General features: G+C 35.6%; 1 protein-coding gene across 1 annotated transcript; it reads left to right on the top strand.

Annotated features, from left to right (window-relative positions):
- The first annotated feature begins 358 nt into the window (after positions 1-358).
- LOC128484225 (DNA (cytosine-5)-methyltransferase 3A-like) lies at positions 359-25522 on the top strand. The gene is made up of 14 exons (XM_053460547.1): positions 359-364; positions 806-884; positions 4872-4916; positions 5270-5349; positions 18467-18579; positions 22813-22996; positions 23211-23295; positions 23392-23537; positions 23634-23724; positions 23928-24076; positions 24261-24346; positions 24616-24685; positions 25174-25292; positions 25381-25522. The coding sequence occupies exons 1-14, from the start codon at positions 359-361 to the stop codon at positions 25520-25522; spliced, it is 1395 nt and encodes a 464-aa protein (XP_053316522.1).

The raw sequence follows: 25522 nt of genomic DNA on the forward strand, positions 1-25522 counted from the left end.
TCACTATACACTGAGCCAGACATTGACAGTAGTGCAGCATAACGCCCATCACTATACACTGAGCCAGACATTGACTGTAGTACAGCATAACTCTCATCAATATACACTGAGCCAGACATTGATGGTAGTGCAGCATAACTCCCATTACTATACACTGAGCCAGACATTGTTGGTAGTACAGCATAACTCTCATCACTATACACTGAATCAGACAATGTCGGTAGTACAGCATAACTCTCATCACTATACACTGAATCAGACATTGACAGTAGTGCAGCATAACTCTCATCACTATACACTGAACCAGACATTGACAGCAGTGCAGCATAACTCTCATCACTATACACTGAACCAGACAATGTCGGTAGTACAGCATAACTCTCATCACTATACACTGAACCAGACATTGTCGGTAGTGCAGCATAACTCTCATCACTATACACTGAGCCAGACATTGTCGGTAGTGCAGCATAACCCCTATTACTATATACTAAACCAGGTTTAGGTCCGCTACTGCAGACAGAGTGACATCATCCAAGAGAAACTGACATAACCCGACATAACATAACTGTGATGACCTCATTACTGGAAAACCACAGCTGTCACTGGTCCTGAAATAATCCTAATAATGACATCATCACACACCCTGCGACATAAAAAGTCATCCCGGAGGAAAGTTTGAAAACTGGTCCTATCATCATAACAACCAGCTGAAAGGTCCAACTCCGGTTGCTATGGTGATAAGACCACAGCATCACAGTTTCCCCCACGTGTTCTGACGATCTTTCCTCTGTACGTTCTGCAGAGTAACGAGACGACGCATCGCAAGAAAACGTTTGTGGGGTCCGAGCCAGACGCCCCGGAGACTTTACTGCCCCCCGGAGGTGAGAGATTTATATTTCGCCCCCATACTCCGCAGCGCTGTACAATGTGTGTTATTATTATTATTTATATATCGCCGTCATACTCCGCAGCGCTGTACAATGTGTTATTATTATTATTTATATATCGCCGTCATACTCCGCAGCGCTGTACAATGTGTGTTATTATTATTTATATATCGCCGTCATACTCTGCAGCGCTGTACAATGTGTTATTATTATTTATATATCGCCGTCATACTCCGCAGCGCTGTACAATGTGTTATTATTATTATTTATATATCGCCGTCATACTCCGCAGCGCTGTACAATGTGTGTTATTATTATTTATATATCGCCGTCATACTCCGCAGCGCTGTACAATGTGTGTTATTATTATTATTTATATATCGCCGTCATACTCTGCAGCGCTGTACAATGTGTGTTATTATTATTTATATATCACCGTCATACTCCGCAGCGCTGTACAATGTGTGTTATTATTATTTATATATCGCCGTCATACTCCGCAGCGCTGTACAATGTGTTATTATTATTATTTATATATCGCCGTCATACTCCGCAGCGCTGTACAATGTGTTATTATTATTATTTATATATCGCCGTCATACTCCGCAGCGCTGTACAATGTGTTATTATTATTATTTATATATCACCGTCATACTCCGCAGCGCTGTACAATGTGTTATTATTTATATATCGCCGTCATACTCCGCAGCGCTGTACAATGTGTTATTATTATTATTTATATATCGCCGTCATACTCCGCAGCGCTGTACAATGTGTGTTATTATTATTATTTATATATCGCCGTCATACTCCGCAGCGCTGTACAATGTGTGTTATTATTATTATTTATATATCGCCGTCATACTCCGCAGCGCTGTACAATGTGTGTTATTATTATTTATATATCGCCGTCATACTCCGCAGCGCTGTACAATGTGTGTTATTATTATTTATATATCACCGTCATACTCTGCAGCGCTGTACAATGTGTGTTATTATTATTATTTATATATCGCCGTCATACTCCGCAGCGCAGTACAATGTGTTATTGTTATTTATATATCGCCGTCATACTCCGCAGCGCTGTACAATGTGTTATTATTATTATTTATATATCACCGTCATACTCTGCAGCGCTGTACAATGTGTTATTATTTATATATCGCCGTCATACTCCGCAGCGCTGTACAATGTGTTATTATTATTATTTATATATCGCCGTCATACTCCGCAGCGCTGTACAATGTGTGTTATTATTATTTATATATCGCCGTCATACTCCGCAGCGCTGTACAATGTGTTATTATTATTATTTATATATCGCCGTCATACTCCGCAGCGCTGTACAATGTGTGTTATTATTATTATTTATATATCGCCGTCATACTCCGCAGCGCTGTACAATGTGTTATTATTATTATTTATATATCGCCGTCATACTCCGCAGCGCTGTACAATGTGTGTTATTATTATTTATATATCGCCGTCATACTCCGCAGCGCTGTACAATGTGTGTTATTATTATTTATATATCGCCGTCATACTCCGCAGCGCTGTACAATGTGTGTTATTATTATTTATATATCGCCGTCATACTCCGCAGCGCTGTACAATGTGTGTTATTATTATTTATATATCGCCGTCATACTCCGCAGCGCTGTACAATGTGTGTTATTATTATTTATATATCGCCGTCATACTCCGCAGCGCTGTACAATGTGTGTTATTATTATTTATATATCGCCGTCATACTCCGCAGCGCTGTACAATGTGTGTTATTATTATTTATATATCGCCGTCATACTCCGCAGCGCTGTACAATGTGTGTTATTATTATTTATATATCGCCGTCATACTCCGCAGCGCTGTACAATGTGTGTTATTATTATTTATATATCGCCGTCATACTCCGCAGCGCTGTACAATGTGTGTTATTATTATTTATATATCGCCGTCATACTCCACAGCGCTGTACAATGTGTGTTATTATTATTTATATATCGCCGTCATACTCCGCAGCGCTGTACAATGTGTGTTATTATTATTATTTATATATCGCCGTCATACTCCGCAGTGCTGTACAATGTGTTATTATTATTTATATATCGCCGTCATACTCCGCAGCGCTGTACAATGTGTTATTATTATTATTTATATATCGCCGTCATACTCCGCAGCGCTGTACAATGTGTTATTATTATTTATATATCGCCGTCATACTCCGCAGCGCTGTACAATGTGTTATTATTATTATTTATATATCGCCGTCATACTCCGCAGCGCTGTACAATGTGTGTTATTATTATTTATATATCGCCGTCATACTCCGCAGCGCTGTACAATGTGTGTTATTATTATTTATATATCGCCGTCATACTCCGCAGCGCTGTACAATGTGTGTTATTATTATTTATATATCGCCGTCATACTCCGCAGCGCTGTACAATGTGTGTTATTATTATTTATATATCGCCGTCATACTCCGCAGCGCTGTACAATGTGTGTTATTATTATTTATATATCGCCGTCATACTCCGCAGCGCTGTACAATGTGTTATTATTATTATTTATATATCGCCGTCATACTCCGCAGCGCTGTACAATGTGTTATTATTATTTATATATCGCCGTCATACTCCGCAGCGCTGTACAATGTGTTATTATTATTATTTATATATCGCCGTCATACTCCGCAGCGCTGTACAATGTGTGTTATTATTATTATTTATATATCGCCGTCATACTCCGCAGCGCTGTACAATGTGTGTTATTATTATTTATATATCGCCGTCATACTCCGCAGCGCTGTACAATGTGTGTTATTATTATTTATATATCGCCGTCATACTCCGCAGCGCTGTACAATGTGTTATTATTATTATTTATATATCGCCGTCATACTCCGCAGCGCTGTACAATGTGTTATTATTATTTATATATCGCCGTCATACTCCGCAGCGCTGTACAATGTGTGTTATTATTATTTATATATCGCCGTCATACTCCGCAGCGCTGTACAATGTGTGTTATTATTATTATTTATATATCGCTGTCATACTCTGCAGCGCTGTACAATGTGTTATTATTATTATTTATATATCGCCGTCATACTCTGCAGCGCTGTACAATGTGTGTTATTATTATTAGTTTTCTTTCTGCCCCACGAGAAAGATTGTGAAGCAACCAGTGAGGAATCCCCGGGGTTCACTGAGAAAAGCCCCCTGCTAAAGAAGGCAGAGAAAACGCGAGGTACGTGAGGACTTGGCGTGTGCCATGCGTGTTACGGGAGATCAGCCGCTGCTAAATGTTACGGGACGTGTTTCTGTAATTAAAATAAATCCTATAGAAATTCCAGTCTAATTAATAAAATGAAAGATCCGATAAGAAGACCTGCTGGCAGATCGGCCCCATTCGGCCCCCGTCTAGTCGCCCGTTTCTCCTGCTGTAAAGACTCAAACCTTAATCGTTGGTCTCGTTTTAGATTCAGGAGCCGTATGTCTATCCCATGCATGTTTAATACCCTCACTGTATTACCCTCTACCACTTCTGCTGGGAGGTTGTTCCACTTATCTACCACCCTTTCAGTAAAGTAAAACTTCCTTTCCATCTCAGAGTCTGATCCTCTCGTGTTAGATTCCGGTAGATCTGAGGCCAGGTGAGTTGGGCATTAAGTTGACGAGGAGGAGAGGCTCAGAGCTCCTATTATGAACCCAAACCGGTTAATGGCGGTTTGGAGGAGCCTTTAGTGTTATCAGCCACCAGCCTCAACTTTATGGCGATGCGCTGCTGTATGACTCGGGCAGATGGAGCAGAGAGGGGCAGATGGGGCAGAGAGGGGGCAGAAAGGGGGCAGAGAGGGGGCAGAGAGGGGGCAGATGACATACAGTTAAGTCGGTCGGTCCTATATTAGCCTGAGGAAGTTAGAGTTAGGGTGAAATGTGTGCCGGGTCCTAATAACCGCTCTCCCTCCGCTCCCCGCAGAGACGCTGCTCTGTGAAGTGATGCAGAAGTTCAGGAGTATTAAAGGTGCGTTATGGGTATTTTGTTGTTTGCACTGTGGCCACAAGAGGCAGCGCTGCCATCAGAAATCATGGGGTCCCCATAAGCCCCCCATATGTCCCACATACTCACTCAAACTCATGTCACTCACACTCAGGATAACACCACACGTCGGTGCGCGCATGCATACTAACACCACGCGCTGACACTGAGACTCACGATAACACCACACATACTAACACCACACACTCAGACCCCTAGGCTGGGGGTCCCTGGGCTTTCTGGGTTTTATAGCTCCCCGGCTTCCCGCAGATCCCGTCAGCTGCCGTTGGTTATTCTCATCCTCGATTCTCATCCGTTTCATTTCGCTTCCGGCGCAGATTTCTGTATATCCTGCGGAAGTTTGAGGGGCCCCCTGGAGCACCCCTTGTTTTACGGTGGGATGTGCCAGCGATGCATGGTAAAGCTGGGGGGAGAGGGGGGATGGTCTTCTATTTAAATCATAGTAACACAATAAGACAGAAATACAGTAACACAATCACACAGTAATATAGTAACACAGAAACACAATCACACAGTAATACAGTAACAGTTATACAGTAATATAGTTACACAGTAATATAGTAATATAGTAATACAGTAATACAGTAATATAGTGATATAGTAATATAGTAACACAGTAATATAGTAATATTGTAATATAGTAATATAGTAATATAGTGATACAGTAATAAAGTAACATAATTACACAGTAATATAGTAATATAGTAATATAGTAATATAGTTACACAGTAATATAGTAATATAGTAACAGTAATATAGTAATATAGTAATATAGTAACACAGTAATATAGTAACACAGTAATATAGTAATATAGTAATATAGTAACAGTAATATAGTAATATAGTAATATAGTAATATAGTAATATAGTAATATAGTGATATAGTAATATAGTAACACAGTAATATAGTAATATAGTAATACAGTAATACAGTAATATAGTGATATAGTAATATAGTGATATAGTAATATTGTAATACAGTAATATAGTGATACAGTAATAAAGTAACATAATTACACAGTAATATAGTAATATAGTAATATAGTTACACAGTAATATAGTAATATAGTAATATAGTAATATAGTAATATAGTTACACAGTAATATAGTAATATAGTAATATAGTAATATAGTAATATAGTTACACAGTAATATAGTAATATAGTAATATAGTAATATAGTAATATAGTAATATAGTTACACAGTAATATAGTAATATAGTAATATTGTAATACAGTAATATAGTGATACAGTAATAAAGTAACATAATTACACAGTAATATAGTAATATAGTAATATAGTTACACAGTAATATAGTAATATAGTAATATAGTAATATAGTAATATAGTTACACAGTAATATAGTAATATAGTAATATAGTAATATAGTAATATAGTAATATAGTTACACAGTAATATAGTAATATAGTAATATAGTAACACAGTAATATAGTAATATAGTAATATAGTAATATAGTAATATAGTAACACAGTAATATAGTGATATAGTAATATAGTAATATAGTAATATAGTTACACAGTAATATAGTAATATAGTAATATAGTAATATAGTAATATAGTAATATAGTTACACAGTAATATAGTAATATAGTAATATTGTAATACAGTAATATAGTGATACAGTAATAAAGTAACATAATTACACAGTAATATAGTAATATAGTAATATAGTTACACAGTAATATAGTAATATAGTAATATAGTGATATAGTAATATAGTAATATAGTAATATAGTTACACAGTAATATAGTAATATAGTAATATAGTAATATAGTAATATAGTAATATAGTTACACAGTAATATAGTAATATAGTAATATTGTAATACAGTAATATAGTGATACAGTAATAAAGTAACATAATTACACAGTAATATAGTAATATAGTAATATAGTTACACAGTAATATAGTAATATAGTAATATAGTAATATAGTAATATAGTTACACAGTAATATAGTAATATAGTAATATAGTAATATAGTAATATAGTAATATAGTTACACAGTAATATAGTAATATAGTAATATAGTAACACAGTAATATAGTAATATAGTGATATAGTAATATAGTAATATAGTAACACAGTAATATAGTGATATAGTAATATAGTGATATAGTAATATAGTAATATAGTGATATAGTAATATAGTAATATAGTGATATAGTAATATAGTAATATAGTGATATAGTAATATAGTAATATAGTGATATAGTAATATAGTAATATAGTAATATAGTAATATAGTAATATAGTTACACAGTAATATAGTAATATAGTTACACAGTAATATAGTAATATAGTGATATAGTAATATAGTAATATAGTGATATAGTAATATAGTGATATAGTAATATAGTAATATAGTAATATAGTAATATAGTGATACAGTTACACAGTAATATAGTTACACAGTAATATAGTAATATAGTGATATAGTAATATAGTAATATAGTGATATAGTAATATAGTGATATAGTAATATAGTAATATAGTAATATAGTAATATAGTGATATAGTTACACAGTAATATAGTAATATAGTGATATAGTAATATAGTGATATAGTAATATAGTAATATAGTAATATAGTAATATAGTGATATAGTTACACAGTAATATAGTAATATAGTTACACAGTAATATAGTAATATAGTGATATAGTAATATAGTGATATAGTAATATAGTAATATAGTAATATAGTAATATAGTAATATAGTGATATAGTTACACAGTAATATAGTGATATAGTAATATAGTAATATAGTGATATAGTGATATAGTAATATAGTGATATAGTAATATAGTAATATAGTGATATAGTAATATAGTAATCTAGTTACACAGTAATATAGTAATATAGTAATATAGTAATATAGTTACACAGTAATATAGTAATATAGTGATATAGTTACACAGTAATATAGTAATATAGTGATATAGTAATATAGTAATATAGTAACACAGTAATATAGTGATATAGTAATATAGTAATATAGTGATATAGTAATATAGTAATCTAGTTACACAGTAATGTAGTAATATAGTAACACAGTAATATAGTAATATAGTAATATAGTGATATAGTAATATTGTCAGGAACCACTTTTTGCTGCCTGAACCATGGCTTTTTCATACCTGTGCAGTTTACATCTGCTACCACTAGTGGCCACCATCCGCCCTCTGGAGCACTCAGAACTCAGGTGTGCCTTGTTACCTGGGTTGAGCTCTAGTGAATACATCCAGCTGGGCCTTGTTACCTGGATTGCCCTGCCTTTATGAACCTGCCCTGCCCTTCAGTCAGGGCCTTTGTATTGAAGTCTATGGACCTTCCTGCTGTGGCTCTGCACCTGTACTGTTCCTGGTTCCCTGCTTTTGTGTCCTTCCAAGTGGACTCCCTGCTATTGTGTCCTTCCAAGTGGACTCCCTGCTATTGTGTCCTTCCAAGTGGACTCCCTGCTATTGTGTCCTTCCAAGTGGACTCCCTGCTATTGTGTCCTTCCAAGTGGACTCCCTGCTATTGTGTCCTTCCAAGTGGCTGTGTGCCTTTCGTACCCTTCCAAGCGGGCTGTGTGCCTTTCGTACCCTTCCAAGCGGGCTGTGTGCCTTTCGTGCCCTTCCAAGTGGGCTCCCTGCCAAAAGACTTATTACCGGTATTTATTTTGCCATACGTCCGGTTACTTGCTTAGACTATATTACCATTATTTTCTGGTCCTGTTATATACATAAAACACACTGCATTACCTGGATTTCTGCTTGTGGTGTCTTTGTTTGCATAATCATGCACCGTGGGTTACATACTGAACCCCAAGTATCCCCTGCGCATGGGCTCCTACCCGACCTGATCACCCGAGTCCTGACAGAATACAAAGGCCATTACAAGGAGTCTGCGGGGTTACTTTCAGTCATCAAAGTGATAGGAGAATGTTTGCTTGAACTGTGCAAATCATTAATGCAAATCTGGGACTCCAACTCCAATCACTCTCATGAAGACCATTCACCTACACCTGCTAAATCACCTGAGAAATCCAACGAGCCTGTTACCAGTATTAAAAAGGAATCTCCTAGGAAATCTAGGAAACGTGAACCCCTTACCGCAACCGAATTGCAACAAAGGCGTGATGAGGAATCTTGCTTTTACTGTGGCAAAAAGGGACACTGGATCACCCAATGTCCTCTGAAACCTCCTAAACCCTCTGTACCGGTTGAACAGTCTACGTCACAATTACAGAGCTCTCCTAAAAGGGGAAGTAGCTTTATTCCCCAGGACAGTGAACCTATGGAGTATATACCAACCCCTGTGATTCCTAATGCTTATCAAACTCCAGTGGATGTCCAGCTGAAGCCTGATGATGGTTATTCTGTGATGGAATGCAGCGGCTGTGATCCTACAGTCTGTGGCAGTGTGGGTTGCTCCCATATGGATGAACGTCCTATTGCTTTCTGTTCAGCTGTGATTGCAACTCCTATCACTGCTACCTCAGCAAAGTGTGATACACCAGAGACTACCATAGCCCCTAGTATCGCCTCTGGACTGGTAACAAAGATGCATGACCCTATTCCATCTCTGGGTAAGAAGGGGCCTTCCATCAATGCTTCCCATACTGAACTGCCCTTAGTGGTACCCTGGGTACAGGGCAGCTATGTGACCCCTGGTACATGGAAAGAGACAGCCCTGAATCATACCTTCTCCTCAACCTCTTCAGCATCCAGTCATAATTTGACCTACGATTCCTTTGATTGTGTTATTAACTCTAATGGCAATATAATCAGAAAGGAAGACCTGGAGATCGGTGAACAAGCTTTACCGAAAAAGAAAAAGAAGAAGAAGAAGAAATCACATTAAGTACACCCTTCTGCTCAGTTTATTAAAGTTGTACAGATTTTGTTCAGACTGTTCGCGTTCAGTGACCGCTCCTTGGGGAGGGGGTACTGTCAGGAACCACTTTTTGCTGCCTGAACCATGGCTTTTTCATACCTGTGCAGTTTACATCTGCTACCACTAGTGGCCACCATCCGCCCTCTGGAGCACTCAGAACTCAGGTGTGCCTTGTTACCTGGGTTGAGCTCTAGTGAATACATCCAGCTGGGCCTTGTTACCTGGATTGCCCTGCCTTTATGAACCTGCCCTGCCCTTCAGTCAGGGCCTTTGTATTGAAGTCTATGGACCTTCCTGCTGTGGCTCTGCACCTGTACTGTTCCTGGTTCCCTGCTTTTGTGTCCTTCCAAGTGGACTCCCTGCTATTGTGTCCTTCCAAGTGGACTCCCTGCTATTGTGTCCTTCCAAGTGGACTCCCTGCTATTGTGTCCTTCCAAGTGGACTCCCTGCTATTGTGTCCTTCCAAGTGGACTCCCTGCTATTGTGTCCTTCCAAGTGGCTGTGTGCCTTTCGTACCCTTCCAAGCGGGCTGTGTGCCTTTCGTACCCTTCCAAGCGGGCTGTGTGCCTTTCGTGCCCTTCCAAGTGGGCTCCCTGCCAAAAGACTTATTACCGGTATTTATTTTGCCATACGTCCGGTTACTTGCTTAGACTATATTACCATTATTTTCTGGTCCTGTTATATACATAAAACACACTGCATTACCTGGATTTCTGCTTGTGGTGTCTTTGTTTGCATAATCATGCACCGTGGGTTACATACTGAACCCCAAGTATCCCCTGCGCATGGGCTCCTACCCGACCTGATCACCCGAGTCCTGACAAATATAGTAATATAGTAATATAGTAATATAGTAATACAGTTACACAGTAATATAGTAATCTAGTTACACAGTAATATAGTAATATAGTAATATAGTAATATAGTTACACAGTAATATAGTGATATAGTAACAGTAATATAGTAATATAGTAATATAGTTACACAGTAATATAGTTACACAGTAATATAGTAATATAGTTACACAGTAATATAGTGATACAGTTACACAGTAATATAGTGATATAGTTACACAGTAATATAGTAATATAGTAACACAGTAATATAGTAACACAGTAATATAGTAATATAGTAATATAGTAATATAGTAACACAGTAATATAGTAATATAGTAATATAGTAACACAGTAATATAGTGATATAGTTACACAGTAATATAGTAATATAGTTACACAGTAATATAGTAATATAGTAATATAGTAATACAGTAATATAGTGATATAGTAATATAGTAATATAGTAATATAGTAACACAGTAATATAGTAATATAGTGATACAGTAATATAGTAACAGTAATATAGTAATATAGTAATATAGTGATACAGTAATATAGTAACAGTAATATAGTAATATAGTAATATAGTGATATAGTAATATAGTAATATAGTTACACAGTAATATAGTAATATAGTTACACAGTAATATAGTGATATAGTTACACAGTAATATAGTAACACAGTAATACAGTAATATAGTGATACAGTTACACAGTAATATAGTAATATAGTAATATAGTAATACAGTTACACAGTAATATAGTAATATAGTAACACAGTGATATAGTAATATAGTAATATAGTAATATAGTAACACAGTAATATAGTAATATAGTAACACAGTAATATAGTAATATAGTAACACAGTAATATAGTAACACAGTAATATAGTAATATAGTAATATAGTAATATAGTAACACAGTAATATAGTAATATAGTAACACAGTAATATAGTAATATAGTAATATAGTAACACAGTAATATAGTAATATAGTAATATAGTAATATAGTAACACAGTAATATAGTAATATAGTAACACAGTAATATAGTAATATAGTAATATAGTAATATAGTAACACAGTAATATAGTAATATAGTAATATAGTAACACAGTAATATAGTAACATAGTAATATAGTAACACAGTAATATAGTAATATAGTAATATAGTAACACAGTAATATAGTAATATAGTAATATAGTAATATAGTAACACAGTAATATAGTAATATAGTAACACAGTAATATAGTAATATAGTAATATAGTAACACAGTAATATAGTGATATAGTAATATAGTTACACAGTAATATAGTAATATAGTAACACAGTAATATAGTAATATAGTAATATAGTTACACAGTAATATAGTAATATAGTAACACAGTAACACAGTAATATAGTAATATAGTAATATAGTTACACAGTAATATAGTAATATAGTAACACAGTAATATAGTAATATAGTTACACAGTAATATAGTAATATAGTAACACAGTAACACAGTAATATAGTAATATAGTAATATAGTTACACAGTAATATAGTAATATAGTAATATAGTAACAGTAATATAGTAATATAGTGATATAGTTACACAGTAATATAGTAATATAGTAACAGTAATATAGTAATATAGTAATATAGTAACAGTAATATAGTAATATAGTAACAGTAATATAGTAATATAGTAATATAGTTACACAGTAATATAGTAATATAGTAATATAGTAATACAGTAATATAGTAACACAGTAATATAGTTACACAGTAATATAGTAATATAGTAATATAGTAATATAGTAACAGTAATATAGTAATATAGTAATATAGTTACACAGTAATATAGTAATATAGTAATACAGTAATATAGTAACACAGTAATATAGTTACACAGTAATATAGTAATATAGTAACAGTAATATAGTAACACAGTAATATAGTAATATAGTAATATAGTAACACAGTAATATAGTAACACAGTAATATAGTAATATAGTAATATAGTTACACAGTAATATAGTAATATAGTTACACAGTAATATAGTAATATAGTAATATAGTAACACAGTAATATAGTAATATAGTAATATAGTAATATAGTAACACAGTAATATAGTGATATAGTTACACAGTAATATAGTAATATAGTAACACAGTAATATAGTAACACAGTAATATAGTAATATAGTAACACAGTAATATAGTAATATAGTAACAGTAATATAGTAATATAGTAATATAGTTACACAGTAATATAGTGATATAGTTACACAGTAATATAGTAACACAGTAATATAGTTACACAGTAATATAGTGATATAGTTACACAGTAATATAGTGATATAGTTACACAGTAATATAGTAATATAGTAACACAGTAATATAGTAACAGTAATATAGTAATATAGTAATATAGTAATATAGTAACACAGTAATATAGTAATATAGTAACACAGTAATATAGTAATATAGTAACACAGTAATATAGTAATATAGTAACACAGTAATATAGTAATATAGTTACACAGTAATATAGTAATATAGTAATATAGTAATATAGTTACACAGTAATATAGTAATATAGTAATATAGTGATATAGTTACACAGTAATATAGTAACACAGTAATATAGTTACACAGTAATATAGTGATATAGTTACACAGTAATATAGTGATATAGTTACACAGTAATATAGTAATATAGTAACACAGTAATATAGTGATATAGTAATATAGTAATATAGTAACACAGTAATATAGTAATATAGTAACACAGTAATATAGTAATATAGTAACACAGTAATATAGTAATATAGTTACACAGTAATATAGTAATATAGTAATATAGTAACACAGTGATATAGTGATATAGTAATATAGTAATATAGTAATATAGTGATATAGTTACACAGTAATATAGTGATATAGTTACACAGTAATATAGTAATATAGTAACACAGTAATATAGTTACACAGTAATATAGTAATATAGTTACACAGTAATATAGTAATATAGTAACACAGTAATATAGTAATATAGTAACACAGTAATATAGTTACACAGTAATATAGTAATATAGTTACACAGTAATATAGTAATATAGTAATATAGTAACACAGTGATATAGTAATATAGTAACACAGTAATATAGTAATATAGTAATATAGTAATATAGTTACACAGTAATATAGTAATATAGTAATATAGTAATATAGTAATACAGTTACACAGTAATATAGTAATATAGTTACACAGTAATATAGTGATATAGTAATATAGTAACACAGTAATATAGTAATATAGTAATATAGTAATATAGTAACACAGTAATATAGTGATATAGTTACACAGTAATATAGTAATATAGTAACACAGTAATATAGTAACACAGTAATATAGTAATATAGTAATATAGTAACACAGTAATATAGTAATATAGTAACAGTAATATAGTAATATAGTAATATAGTAACACAGTAATATAGTAATATAGTAACACAGTAATATAGTAATATAGTAACACAGTAATATAGTTACACAGTAATATAGTAATATAGTTACACAGTAATATAGTAATATAGTAATATAGTAACACAGTGATATAGTAATATAGTAACACAGTAATATAGTAATATAGTAATATAGTGATATAGTTACACAGTAATATAGTGATATAGTAATATAGTAATATAGTAATACAGTTACACAGTAATATAGTAATATAGTTACACAGTAATATAGTGATATAGTAATATAGTAACACAGTAATATAGTAATATAGTAATATAGTAACACAGTAATATAGTAATATAGTAATATAGTAACACAGTAATATAGTAATATAGTAATATAGTAATATAGTGATATAGTTACACAGTAATATAGTAATATAGTAACACAGTAATATAGTAACACAGTAATATAGTAATATAGTAATATAGTAACACAGTAATATAGTAATATAGTAACAGTAATATAGTAATATAGTAATATAGTTACACAGTAATATAGTGATATAGTTACACAGTAATATAGTGATATAGTTACACAGTAATATAGTGATATAGTTACACAGTAATATAGTAATATAGTAACACAGTAATATAGTAACACAGTAATATAGTAACACAGTAATATAGTAATATAGTAATATAGTAATATAGTAACACAGTAATATAGTAATATAGTGATATAGTTACACAGTAATATAGTAATATAGTAATATAGTAACACAGTAATATAGTAATATAGTAACACAGTAATATAGTAATATAGTAATATAGTTACACAGTAATATAGTAATATAGTAACACAGTAATATAGTAATATAGTAACACAGTAATATAGTAATATAGTTACACAGTAATATAGTAATATAGTAATATAGTAACACAGTAATATAGTAATATAGTAATATAGTTACACAGTAATATAGTAATATAGTAACACAGTAATATAGTAATATAGTAACACAGTAATATAGTAATATAGTTACACAGTAATATAGTAATATAGTAATATAGTAACACAGTAATATAGTAATATAGTTACACAGTAATATAGTAATATAGTAATATAGTAACACAGTAATATAGTAATATAGTAACACAGTAATATAGTAATATAGTAATATAGTTACACAGTAATATAGTAATATAGTAACACAGTAATATAGTAATATAGTAACACAGTAATATAGTAATATAGTAATATAGTAACACAGTAATATAGTAATATAGTAATATAGTTACACAGTAATATAGTAATATAGTTACACAGTAATATAGTAATATAGTAATATAGTAATATAGTGATATAGTAATATAGTAATATAGTTACACAGTAATATAGTAATATAGTAATATAGTAATATAGTAATATAGTAATATAGTAACACAGTAATATAGTAATATAGTAACACAGTAATATAGTAATATAGTGATATAGTAATATAGTAACACAGTAATATAGTAATATAGTTACACAGTAATATAGTAATATAGTAACACAGTAATATAGTTACACAGTAATATAGTAATATAGTAACACAGTAATATAGTTACACAGTAATATAGTAATATAGTTACACAGTAATATAGTAATATAGTAACACAGTAATATAGTAATATAGTAACACAGTAATATAGTAATATAGTAACACAGTAATATAGTAATATAGTTACACAGTAATATAGTAATATAGTAATATAGTAACACAGTAATATAGTAATATAGTAACACAGTAATATAGTAATATAGTAACACAGTAATATAGTAATATAGTTACACAGTAATATAGTAATATAGTAACACAGTAATATAGTAACACAGTAATATAGTAATATAGTTACACAGTAATATAGTGATATAGTTACACAGTAATATAGTGATATAGTTACACAGTAATATAGTGATATAGTTACACAGTAATATAGTAATATAGTGATATAGTAATATAGTAATATAGTAACACAGTAATATAGTAATATAGTAACACAGTGATATAGTAATATAGTAATATAGTAATATAGTAACACAGTGATATAGTAATATAGTTACACAGTAATATAGTAATATAGTAACACAGTAATATAGTAATATAGTAATATAGTAACACAGTAATATAGTAATATAGTAATATAGTAATACAGTAATATAGTAACAGTAATATAGTAACACAGTGATATAGTAATATAGTTACACAGTAATATAGTAATATAGTAACAGTAATATAGTAATATAGTAATATAGTAACACAGTAATATAGTAATATAGTAATACAGTAACACAGTAATATAGTAATATAGTTACACAGTAATATAGTGATACAGTAATATAGTAACACAGTAATATAGTAATATAGTAATATAGTAATATAGTTACACAGTAATATAGTAATATAGTAATACAGTAACACAGTAATATAGTAATAAAGTTACACAGTAATATAGTTACACAGTAATATAGTAATATAGTGATATAGTAATATAGTGATATAGTGATATAGTGATATAGTAACACAGTAATATAGTAATATAGTAACACAGTAATATAGTAATATAGTTACACAGTAATATAGTAATATAGTAATATAGTAATATAGTAATATAGTAATATAGTTACACAGTAATATAGTAATATAGTAATATAGTTACACAGTAATATAGTGATATAGTAATATAGTTACACAGTAATATAGTAAGATTGTCACACAGTAATACAGTAACGCAGTAATATAGTAATATAGTAACACAGTAATATAGTAATGCAGTAATATAGTAATATAGTTACACAGTAATATAGTAATGCAGTAATATAGTAATATAGTAACACAGTAATATAGTAATATAGTAACACAGTAATATAGTGATATAGTTACACAGTAATATAGTAATATAGTTACACAGTAATATAGTAATATAGTAATATAGTGATATAGTAATATAGTAACACAGTAATATAGTGATATAGTAATATAGTAATATAGTAATATAGTTACACAGTAATATAGTAATATAGTGATATAGTAATATAGTAATATAGTAATATAGTAATATAGTAATATAGTTACACAGTAATATAGTAATATAGTAATATAGTAATATAGTAATATAGTTACACAGTAATATAGTAAGATTGTCACACAGTAATATAGTAATATAGTAACACAGTAATATAGTAATATAGTAACACAGTAATATAGTTACACAGTAATATAGTAATATAGTTACACAGTAATATAGTAATATAGTAATATAGTAACACAGTAATATAGTAATATAGTAACACAGTAATATAGTAATACAGTAATATAGTAATACAGTAATATAGTGATATAGTAATATAGTAACACAGTAATATAGTAATATAGTGATATAGTTACACAGTAATATAGTAATATAGTAATATAGTAACACAGTAATATAGTAATATAGTTACACAGTAATATAGTAATATAGTAATATAGTAATATAGTAATATAGTAATATAGTAATATAGTTACACAGTAATATAGTGATATAGTAATATAGTAATATAGTAACACAGTAATATAGTGATATAGTAACATTGTCACACAGTAATATAGTAATATAGTAATATAGTTACACAGTAATATAGTAATATAGTAACACAGTAATATAGTAATATAGTAACACAGTAACACAGTAATATAGTAATATAGTAACACAGTAATATAGTAATATAGTAACACAGTAATATAGTGATATAGTAACATTGTCACACAGTAATATAGTAATATAGTAATATAGTTACACAGTAATATAGTAATATAGTAACACAGTAATATAGTGATATAGTAACATTGTCACACAGTAATATAGTAATATAGTAATATAGTAACACAGTAATATAGTAATATAGTAACACAGTAATATAGTGATATAGTAACATTGTCACACAGTAATATAGTAATATAGTAATATAGTAACACAGTAATATAGTAATATAGTAACACAGTAATATAGTGATATAGTAACATTGTCACACAGTAATATAGTAATATAGTAATATAGTAACACAGTAATATAGTAATATAGTAACACAGTAATATAGTGATATAGTAACATTGTCACACAGTAATATAGTAATATAGTAATATAGTAACACAGTAATATAGTAATATAGTAACATTGTCACACAGTAATATAGTAATATAGTAATATAGTAACATCGTTGCACAGTAATATATAACGCAGTAACTCAGCCGAAGGCTGCAGAATCTGCCGCTGACCGGGTGTCTGCGTTTCCAGAGATGGTTCGTGGAGTGGGGCTACCAGCTGGACGACGATGGCTACCAGTCATACTGCAGTGTCTGCTGCTCCGGGGAGGAGGTGCTCATGTGTGGGAATGCCAGCTGCTGGAGGTAAGACCTGCTGGGGCGGAATAAATACGTTTTTCCTCTTAAACCCTCCGTATCTGGCGGTTAAGATGGCGGCAGGCAGACGCACAGCAGAACAAAATGAGATAGAAAGAGAACGGCCAGATTTCTAGCAAATTCCATACAGTTAAGACTGGGGGGGGTGAGAGAACATACATGCAGCACGGGACCCTGTACCATATGTGGTGAAAAGGTGGTGACCAGACCCTCTATGATACACACACACACACTAACGCACATACACACACACCCCTAATGCACACACTTTAACAGACATACACACACACTAACGCACATACACAACCATACTTAAACACAAACACACTAACACACACAGTGTAACATACATACACATACACATAACCATACTAACACACACATTAACGCACACACACACTGTAACATAATTACACACACTAACACCCACATTTTAACATACTTACACACACACTAACACCCACAGTGTAACATACTTACACACACTAACACCCACACTGTAACATACTTACACACACACTAACACCCACACTGTAACATACTTACACACACACTAACACCCACACTGTAACATACTTACACACACACTAACATCCACACTGTAACATACTTACACACACACTAACACCCACACTGTAACATACTTACACACACACTAACACCCACACTAACACCCACACTGTAACATACTTACACACACTAACACCCCACACTGTAACATACTTACACACACACTAACACCCCCACACTGTAACATACTTACACACACACTAACACCCACACTGTAACATACTTACACACACACTAACACCCCCACACTGTAACATACTTACACACACACTAACACCCACACTGTAACATACTTACACACACACTAACACCCACACTGTAACATACTTACACACACACTAACACCCACACTGTAACATACTTACACACACTAACACCCACACTGTAACATACTTACACACACTAACACCCACACTGTAACATACTTACACACACACTAACACCCCCACACTGTAACATACTTACACACACACTAACACCCACACTATAACATACTTACACACACACTAACACCCACACTGTAACATACTTACACACACACTAACACCCACACTGTAACATACTTACACACACACTAACACCCACACTGTAACATACTTACACACACACTAACACCCACACTGTAACATACTTACACACACTAACACCCCACACTGTAACATACTTACACACACACTAACACCCCCACACTGTAACATACTTACACACACACTAACACCCACACTGTAACATACTTACACACACACTAACACCCCCACACTGTAACATACTTACACACACACTAACACCCACACTGTAACATACTTACACACACACTAACACCCACACTGTAACATACTTACACACACACTAACACCCCCACACTGTAACATACTTACACACACACTAACACCCACACTATAACATACTTACACACACACTAACACCCACACTGTAACATACTTACACACACTAACACCCACACTGTAACATACTTACACACACACTAACACCCCACACTGTAACATACTTACACACACACTAACACCCACACTGTAACATACTTACACACACACTAACACCCCCACACTGTAACATACTTACACACACACTAACACCCACACTGTAACATACTTACACACACACTAACACCCACACTGTAACATACTTACACACACACTAACACCCCCACACTGTAACATACTTACACACACACTAACACCCACACTGTAACATACTTACACACACACTAACACCCACACTGTAACATACTTACACACACACTAACACCCACACTGTAACATACATACACATACACACAACCATACTAACACACACACTAACACCCACACTGTAACATACTTACACACACTAACACCCCCACACTGTAACATACTTACACACACTAACACCCACACTGTAACATACTTACACACACTACCACCCACACTGTAACATACTTACACACACACTAACACCCACACTGTAACATACTTACACACACACTAACACCCACACTGCAACATACTTACACACACACTAACACCCCCACACTGTAACATACTTACACACACACTAACACCCACACTGTAACATACTTACACACACACTAACACCCACACTGTAACATACTTACACACACTAACACCCACACTGTAACATACTAGCACACACACTAACACCCCCACACTGTAACATACTTACACACACACTAACACCCACACTGTAACATACTTACACACACACTAACACCCACACTAACACCCACACTGTAACATACTTACACACACTAACACCCACACTGTAACATACTTACACACACTAACACCCACACTGTAACATACTTACACACACACTAACACCCACACTATAACATACTTACACACACACTAACACCCCCACACTGTAACATACTTACACACACACTAACACCCACACTATAACATACTTACACACACACTAACACCCCCACACTGTAACATACATACACACACACTAACACCCACACTGTAACATACTTACACACACTAACACCCACACTGTAACATACTTACACACACTAACACCCCACACTGTAACATACTTACACACACACTAACACCCACACTGTAACATACTTACACACACACTAACCCCACACTGTAACATACTTACACACACACTAACACCCACACTGTAACATACTTACACACACACTAACACCCACACTATAACATACTTACACACACACTAACACCCCCACACTGTAACATACATACACACACACTAACACCCACACTGTAACATACTTACACACACTAACACCCACACTGTAACATACTTACACACACTAACACCCCACACTGTAACATACTTACACACACACTAACACCCACACTGTAACATACTTACACACACACTAACCCCACACTGTAACATACATACACACACACTAACCCCACACTGTAACATACTTACACACACACTAACACCCCACACTGTAACATACTTACACACACACTAACACCCCACACTGTAACATACTTACACACACACTAACACCCCCACACTGTAACATACTTACACACACACTAACACCCACACTGTAACATACTTACACACACACTAACACCCCCACACTGTAACATACTTACACACACACTAACACCCACACTATAACATACTTACACACACACTAACACCCACACTGTAACATACTTACACACACTAACACCCACACTGTAACATACTTACACACACACTAACACCCACACTGTAACATACTTACACACACACTAACACCCACACTGTAACATACTTACACACACACTAACACCCACACTGTAACATACTTACACACACACTAACACCCACACTGTAACATACTTACACACACTAACACCCCACACTGTAACATACTTACACACACACTAACACCCACACTAACACCCACACTGTAACATACTTACACACACACTAACACCCACACTGTAACATACTTACACACACTAACACCCACACTGTAACATACTTACACACACACTAACACCCACACTGTAACATACTTACACACACACTAACACCCACACTGTAACATACTTACACACACACTAACACCCACACTGTAACATACTTACACACACACTAACACCCACACTGTAACATACTTACACACACACTAACACCCACACTGTAACATACTTACACACACTAACACCCCACACTGTAACATACTTACACACACACTAACACCCACACTAACACCCACACTGTAACATACTTACACACACACTAACCCCCACACTGTAACATACTTACACACACACTAACCCCACACTGTAACATACATACACACACACTAACACCCACACTGTAACATACTTACACACACACTAACACCCACACTGTAACATACTTGCCAATGATACTCAGCATTCTAATCTCCTAGAAAAGAGGGGCATCGGGGGTGGATAGAGGGTCTGGACAAACTAAAGATGGAGACTTGGGAGCTGCTTTGTTCTGCTGGCTTAGCGTGCGGCGGGGCGCAGCCAGCGCTCGGGAGGACTGCGCTTGGCAGTTGTCAGGCTATATGGGATCAAATGGATCTGATGTGATGTTACGTTCTGGCACAGCAGGGGTTAAGGCACAGCCAGCGTATCACATCCTGCGTCTGACGATATTTGCCCCCTCCAGGTGTTTCTGCGTGGAATGCGTGGAGCTGTTCGTGGGCCCCGGCGCGGCTCAGGCGGCCATTAAAGAGGATCCCTGGATCTGCTACATGTGTGACCGCAGGGGATCCCACGGGCTGCTCAGACGCAGGGATGACTGGCCCTCTCGCCTGCGGGAGATACTGTCTAATAGCCACGACCAGGAGTTTGTAAGTCCAGACGGGCCGGGCTCCCTCTCTCCCACATTCACAGGGAACGGACGCGTTACCGGCAAGAGCCACGCGTGGCCAGGGTGCTCCCCGTATAGTATCGCATATGGCCGGCCCCGTTTGCCTTCGCTGGTCATAGCGGCCATAGCGACCGAACGGTGCAAACCCACGCAGCTGATGCTCGGTAGCCCATCGAGTATCTCTTCTCCTTCAGGACCCGCCGAAGCTCTACCTGCCTCTACCAGCCCGGGCGAGGAAGCCGATCCGTGTCCTGTCGTTATTCGATGGCATTGCCACAGGTGAGCCATCACCCGGAACGCATGCCCCATATACCCCAGCCGGTGGGGGCAGCGCCACGCCTGCAGGCGTGACGGCTTTCAGGATCTCGTTGGCAGGTCTGCTGGTGTTAAAAAACCTCAGGATTCAGGTGGAGCGATACGTGGCGTCAGAGGTCTGCGAGGACGCCATCGCGGTGGGGACAGTGCAACACCCGGGCGAGATAACATACGTGGGGAACGTACAACATATCACAAGGAAACAGGTGAAGTTCAGGGCCGGGGCGGGGGGGGGGGGACAGCGGTTACGTCTTAATTAAGTACAGCCGCCGTATTAAAGTAATAAAGCGGTCCTTCCGCAGATTCAGGAATGGGGGCCTTTCGATCTGCTAATCGGGGGGAGTCCGTGTAACGACCTGTCAATCGTCAACCCGGCTCGCAAAGGGATTTACGGTAAGTGGCTCCAGACCCCGCTGCTTTTCCCACCCGTAACATGCATGGAACATTCTGGAACGTCTCACCCTATCGGTTGCCCTTTTAGAAATGGTGACCGTTATTATTTGAGATCCTGAAGGGTGGTCGCCGGTGACATAGAAGGTGAGCGTTGACTCACGGACCCCTCCGATGTTTGACGCGTTAACCCCTTCCTCACACAGCCGGCACCGGAAGCCTCTTTTTTGATTTCCCTCGTCTTCTTCGCGAAGCTCAGCCCAAGGCGGATGACGACCGCCCGTTCTTCTGGCTTTTTGAAAATGTCGTGGCCATGGACAGCAGCTTCAAGGCGGTGATCTCCCAGCATCTGGAGGTGCGTGCGTGCGCGCTCTTAGAACGCTAACACGTGACTTTGTATCGTATGTGAATAGACTTCAGGCGGAAAGCCTCGTTCGCTGTCGGCCGGAAGGTCCCAGATCCGTTTCTGGTTACGAAGAAGGCATTTTCTGTGGGTTTCTCATTTTCTGTGGGTTTCTCAGACTTGTTTTCTTTTCCAGTCGAACCCGGTGCTGATCGACGCCGGCGAAGTGTCAGCCGCCCGCAGGGCCCGTTACTTCTGGGGTAACCTTCCCGGTATGAACAGGCGAGTGCGAGCGAACCCAACGCGAACCGCGCGAGAGTAGAGCCTGATCCGCTCCGTCTCCAGCAGCCCTGAGACGCGGAACGCATCGTATCTCCACCAAGGCTTCACACGGTTCCAGATCCTAACGGAACGCAGACGTTCCGCGCTACGGATACAATGCTACCTGGGAAATCTATCTCACGTGCTCAGGGCCAAAGCATTAGGAACCCCTCGCCTAATCCCCTAATTACCCCTCATCACGCATTTTCTCCCCTAATTTGTCTTTTCAGGCCGCTGGTTTCCACAGCAAACGATAAGCTGGAGCTGCAGGCCTGTCTGGAGCACGGCCGCGTAGCCAAGGTAAACATCGCGGGGACCCCCATCAGACGATTCGGCCCCAAGGTCAATCCCCCTGGGTTGGTACCTACCTGCCCCCTTCCTATGGCGGTGTAGCCCCAGTGTAGAGCTGGCGTCGTGACATCTGGGGCAGTACAGCGACATGTGGGGCAGTACAGCAACATGTGGGGCAGTACAGCGACATGTGGGGCGGTACAGCGACATGTGGGGCAGTACAGCGACATCTGGGGCAGGTCCCCATCATATCATAAATGTTAACATTACCAAATATTTGTTTCTTTGGAAGAAAAATATATAATTCTGTAGGCCCAATCTTGTCGTCTCTGTACATATCTGTCCTTGCCCCAGTCCAATCTACCATTTGCCCCACTTGGCGTCATCGGCAGCGCGTGTGTTCAGTACATAATCCTCACGGTTGGGTACAGTTTGGTGGCAGAGCTGGCGTCGCGTTGGGCGCGGGGGTCGCCGCGGTAACCACCTTTCTCCCGCAGTTCAGCAAAGTCCGCACCATCACCACGCGGTCCAACTCCATCAAGCAGGGCAAAGACCAGCAATACCCGGTCTACAGCAACGACAAGGAGGACCTCCTGTGGTGCACGGAGATGGAGAGGTGAGAGGCTGCAGCACCCACAGAGCACTTTGGCAGCAGACCTGCCGTCTCAGCGGATCCTTCCTGAGCTCCCTTTCTCCATCTCCAGGGTCTTCGGCTTCCCGGCCCATTACACGGACGTCTCGAACATGACCCGGCCGGCGCGCCAGAGGCTTTTGGGGCGATCGTGGAGCGTCCCCGTTATCCGTCACCTTTTTGCCCCCCTGAAGGAGTATTTCGCTAGCATGTGA

The sequence above is a fragment of the Spea bombifrons genome, chromosome 3 (genome assembly GCF_027358695.1).
Source record: "Spea bombifrons isolate aSpeBom1 chromosome 3, aSpeBom1.2.pri, whole genome shotgun sequence".
NCBI classification, from domain to species: Eukaryota; Metazoa; Chordata; class Amphibia; order Anura; family Pelobatidae; genus Spea; species Spea bombifrons.

Excerpts from the sequence above, each read along its gene's own strand:
- LOC128484225 (XM_053460547.1), top strand. Across the intron at positions 23,538-23,633 it reads AACATATCACAAGGAAACAG|ATTCAGGAATGGGGGCCTTT; the intron begins GTGAAGTTCAGG and ends GTCCTTCCGCAG. Across the intron at positions 24,347-24,615 it reads AACCTTCCCGGTATGAACAG|GCCGCTGGTTTCCACAGCAA; the intron begins GCGAGTGCGAGC and ends TTGTCTTTTCAG.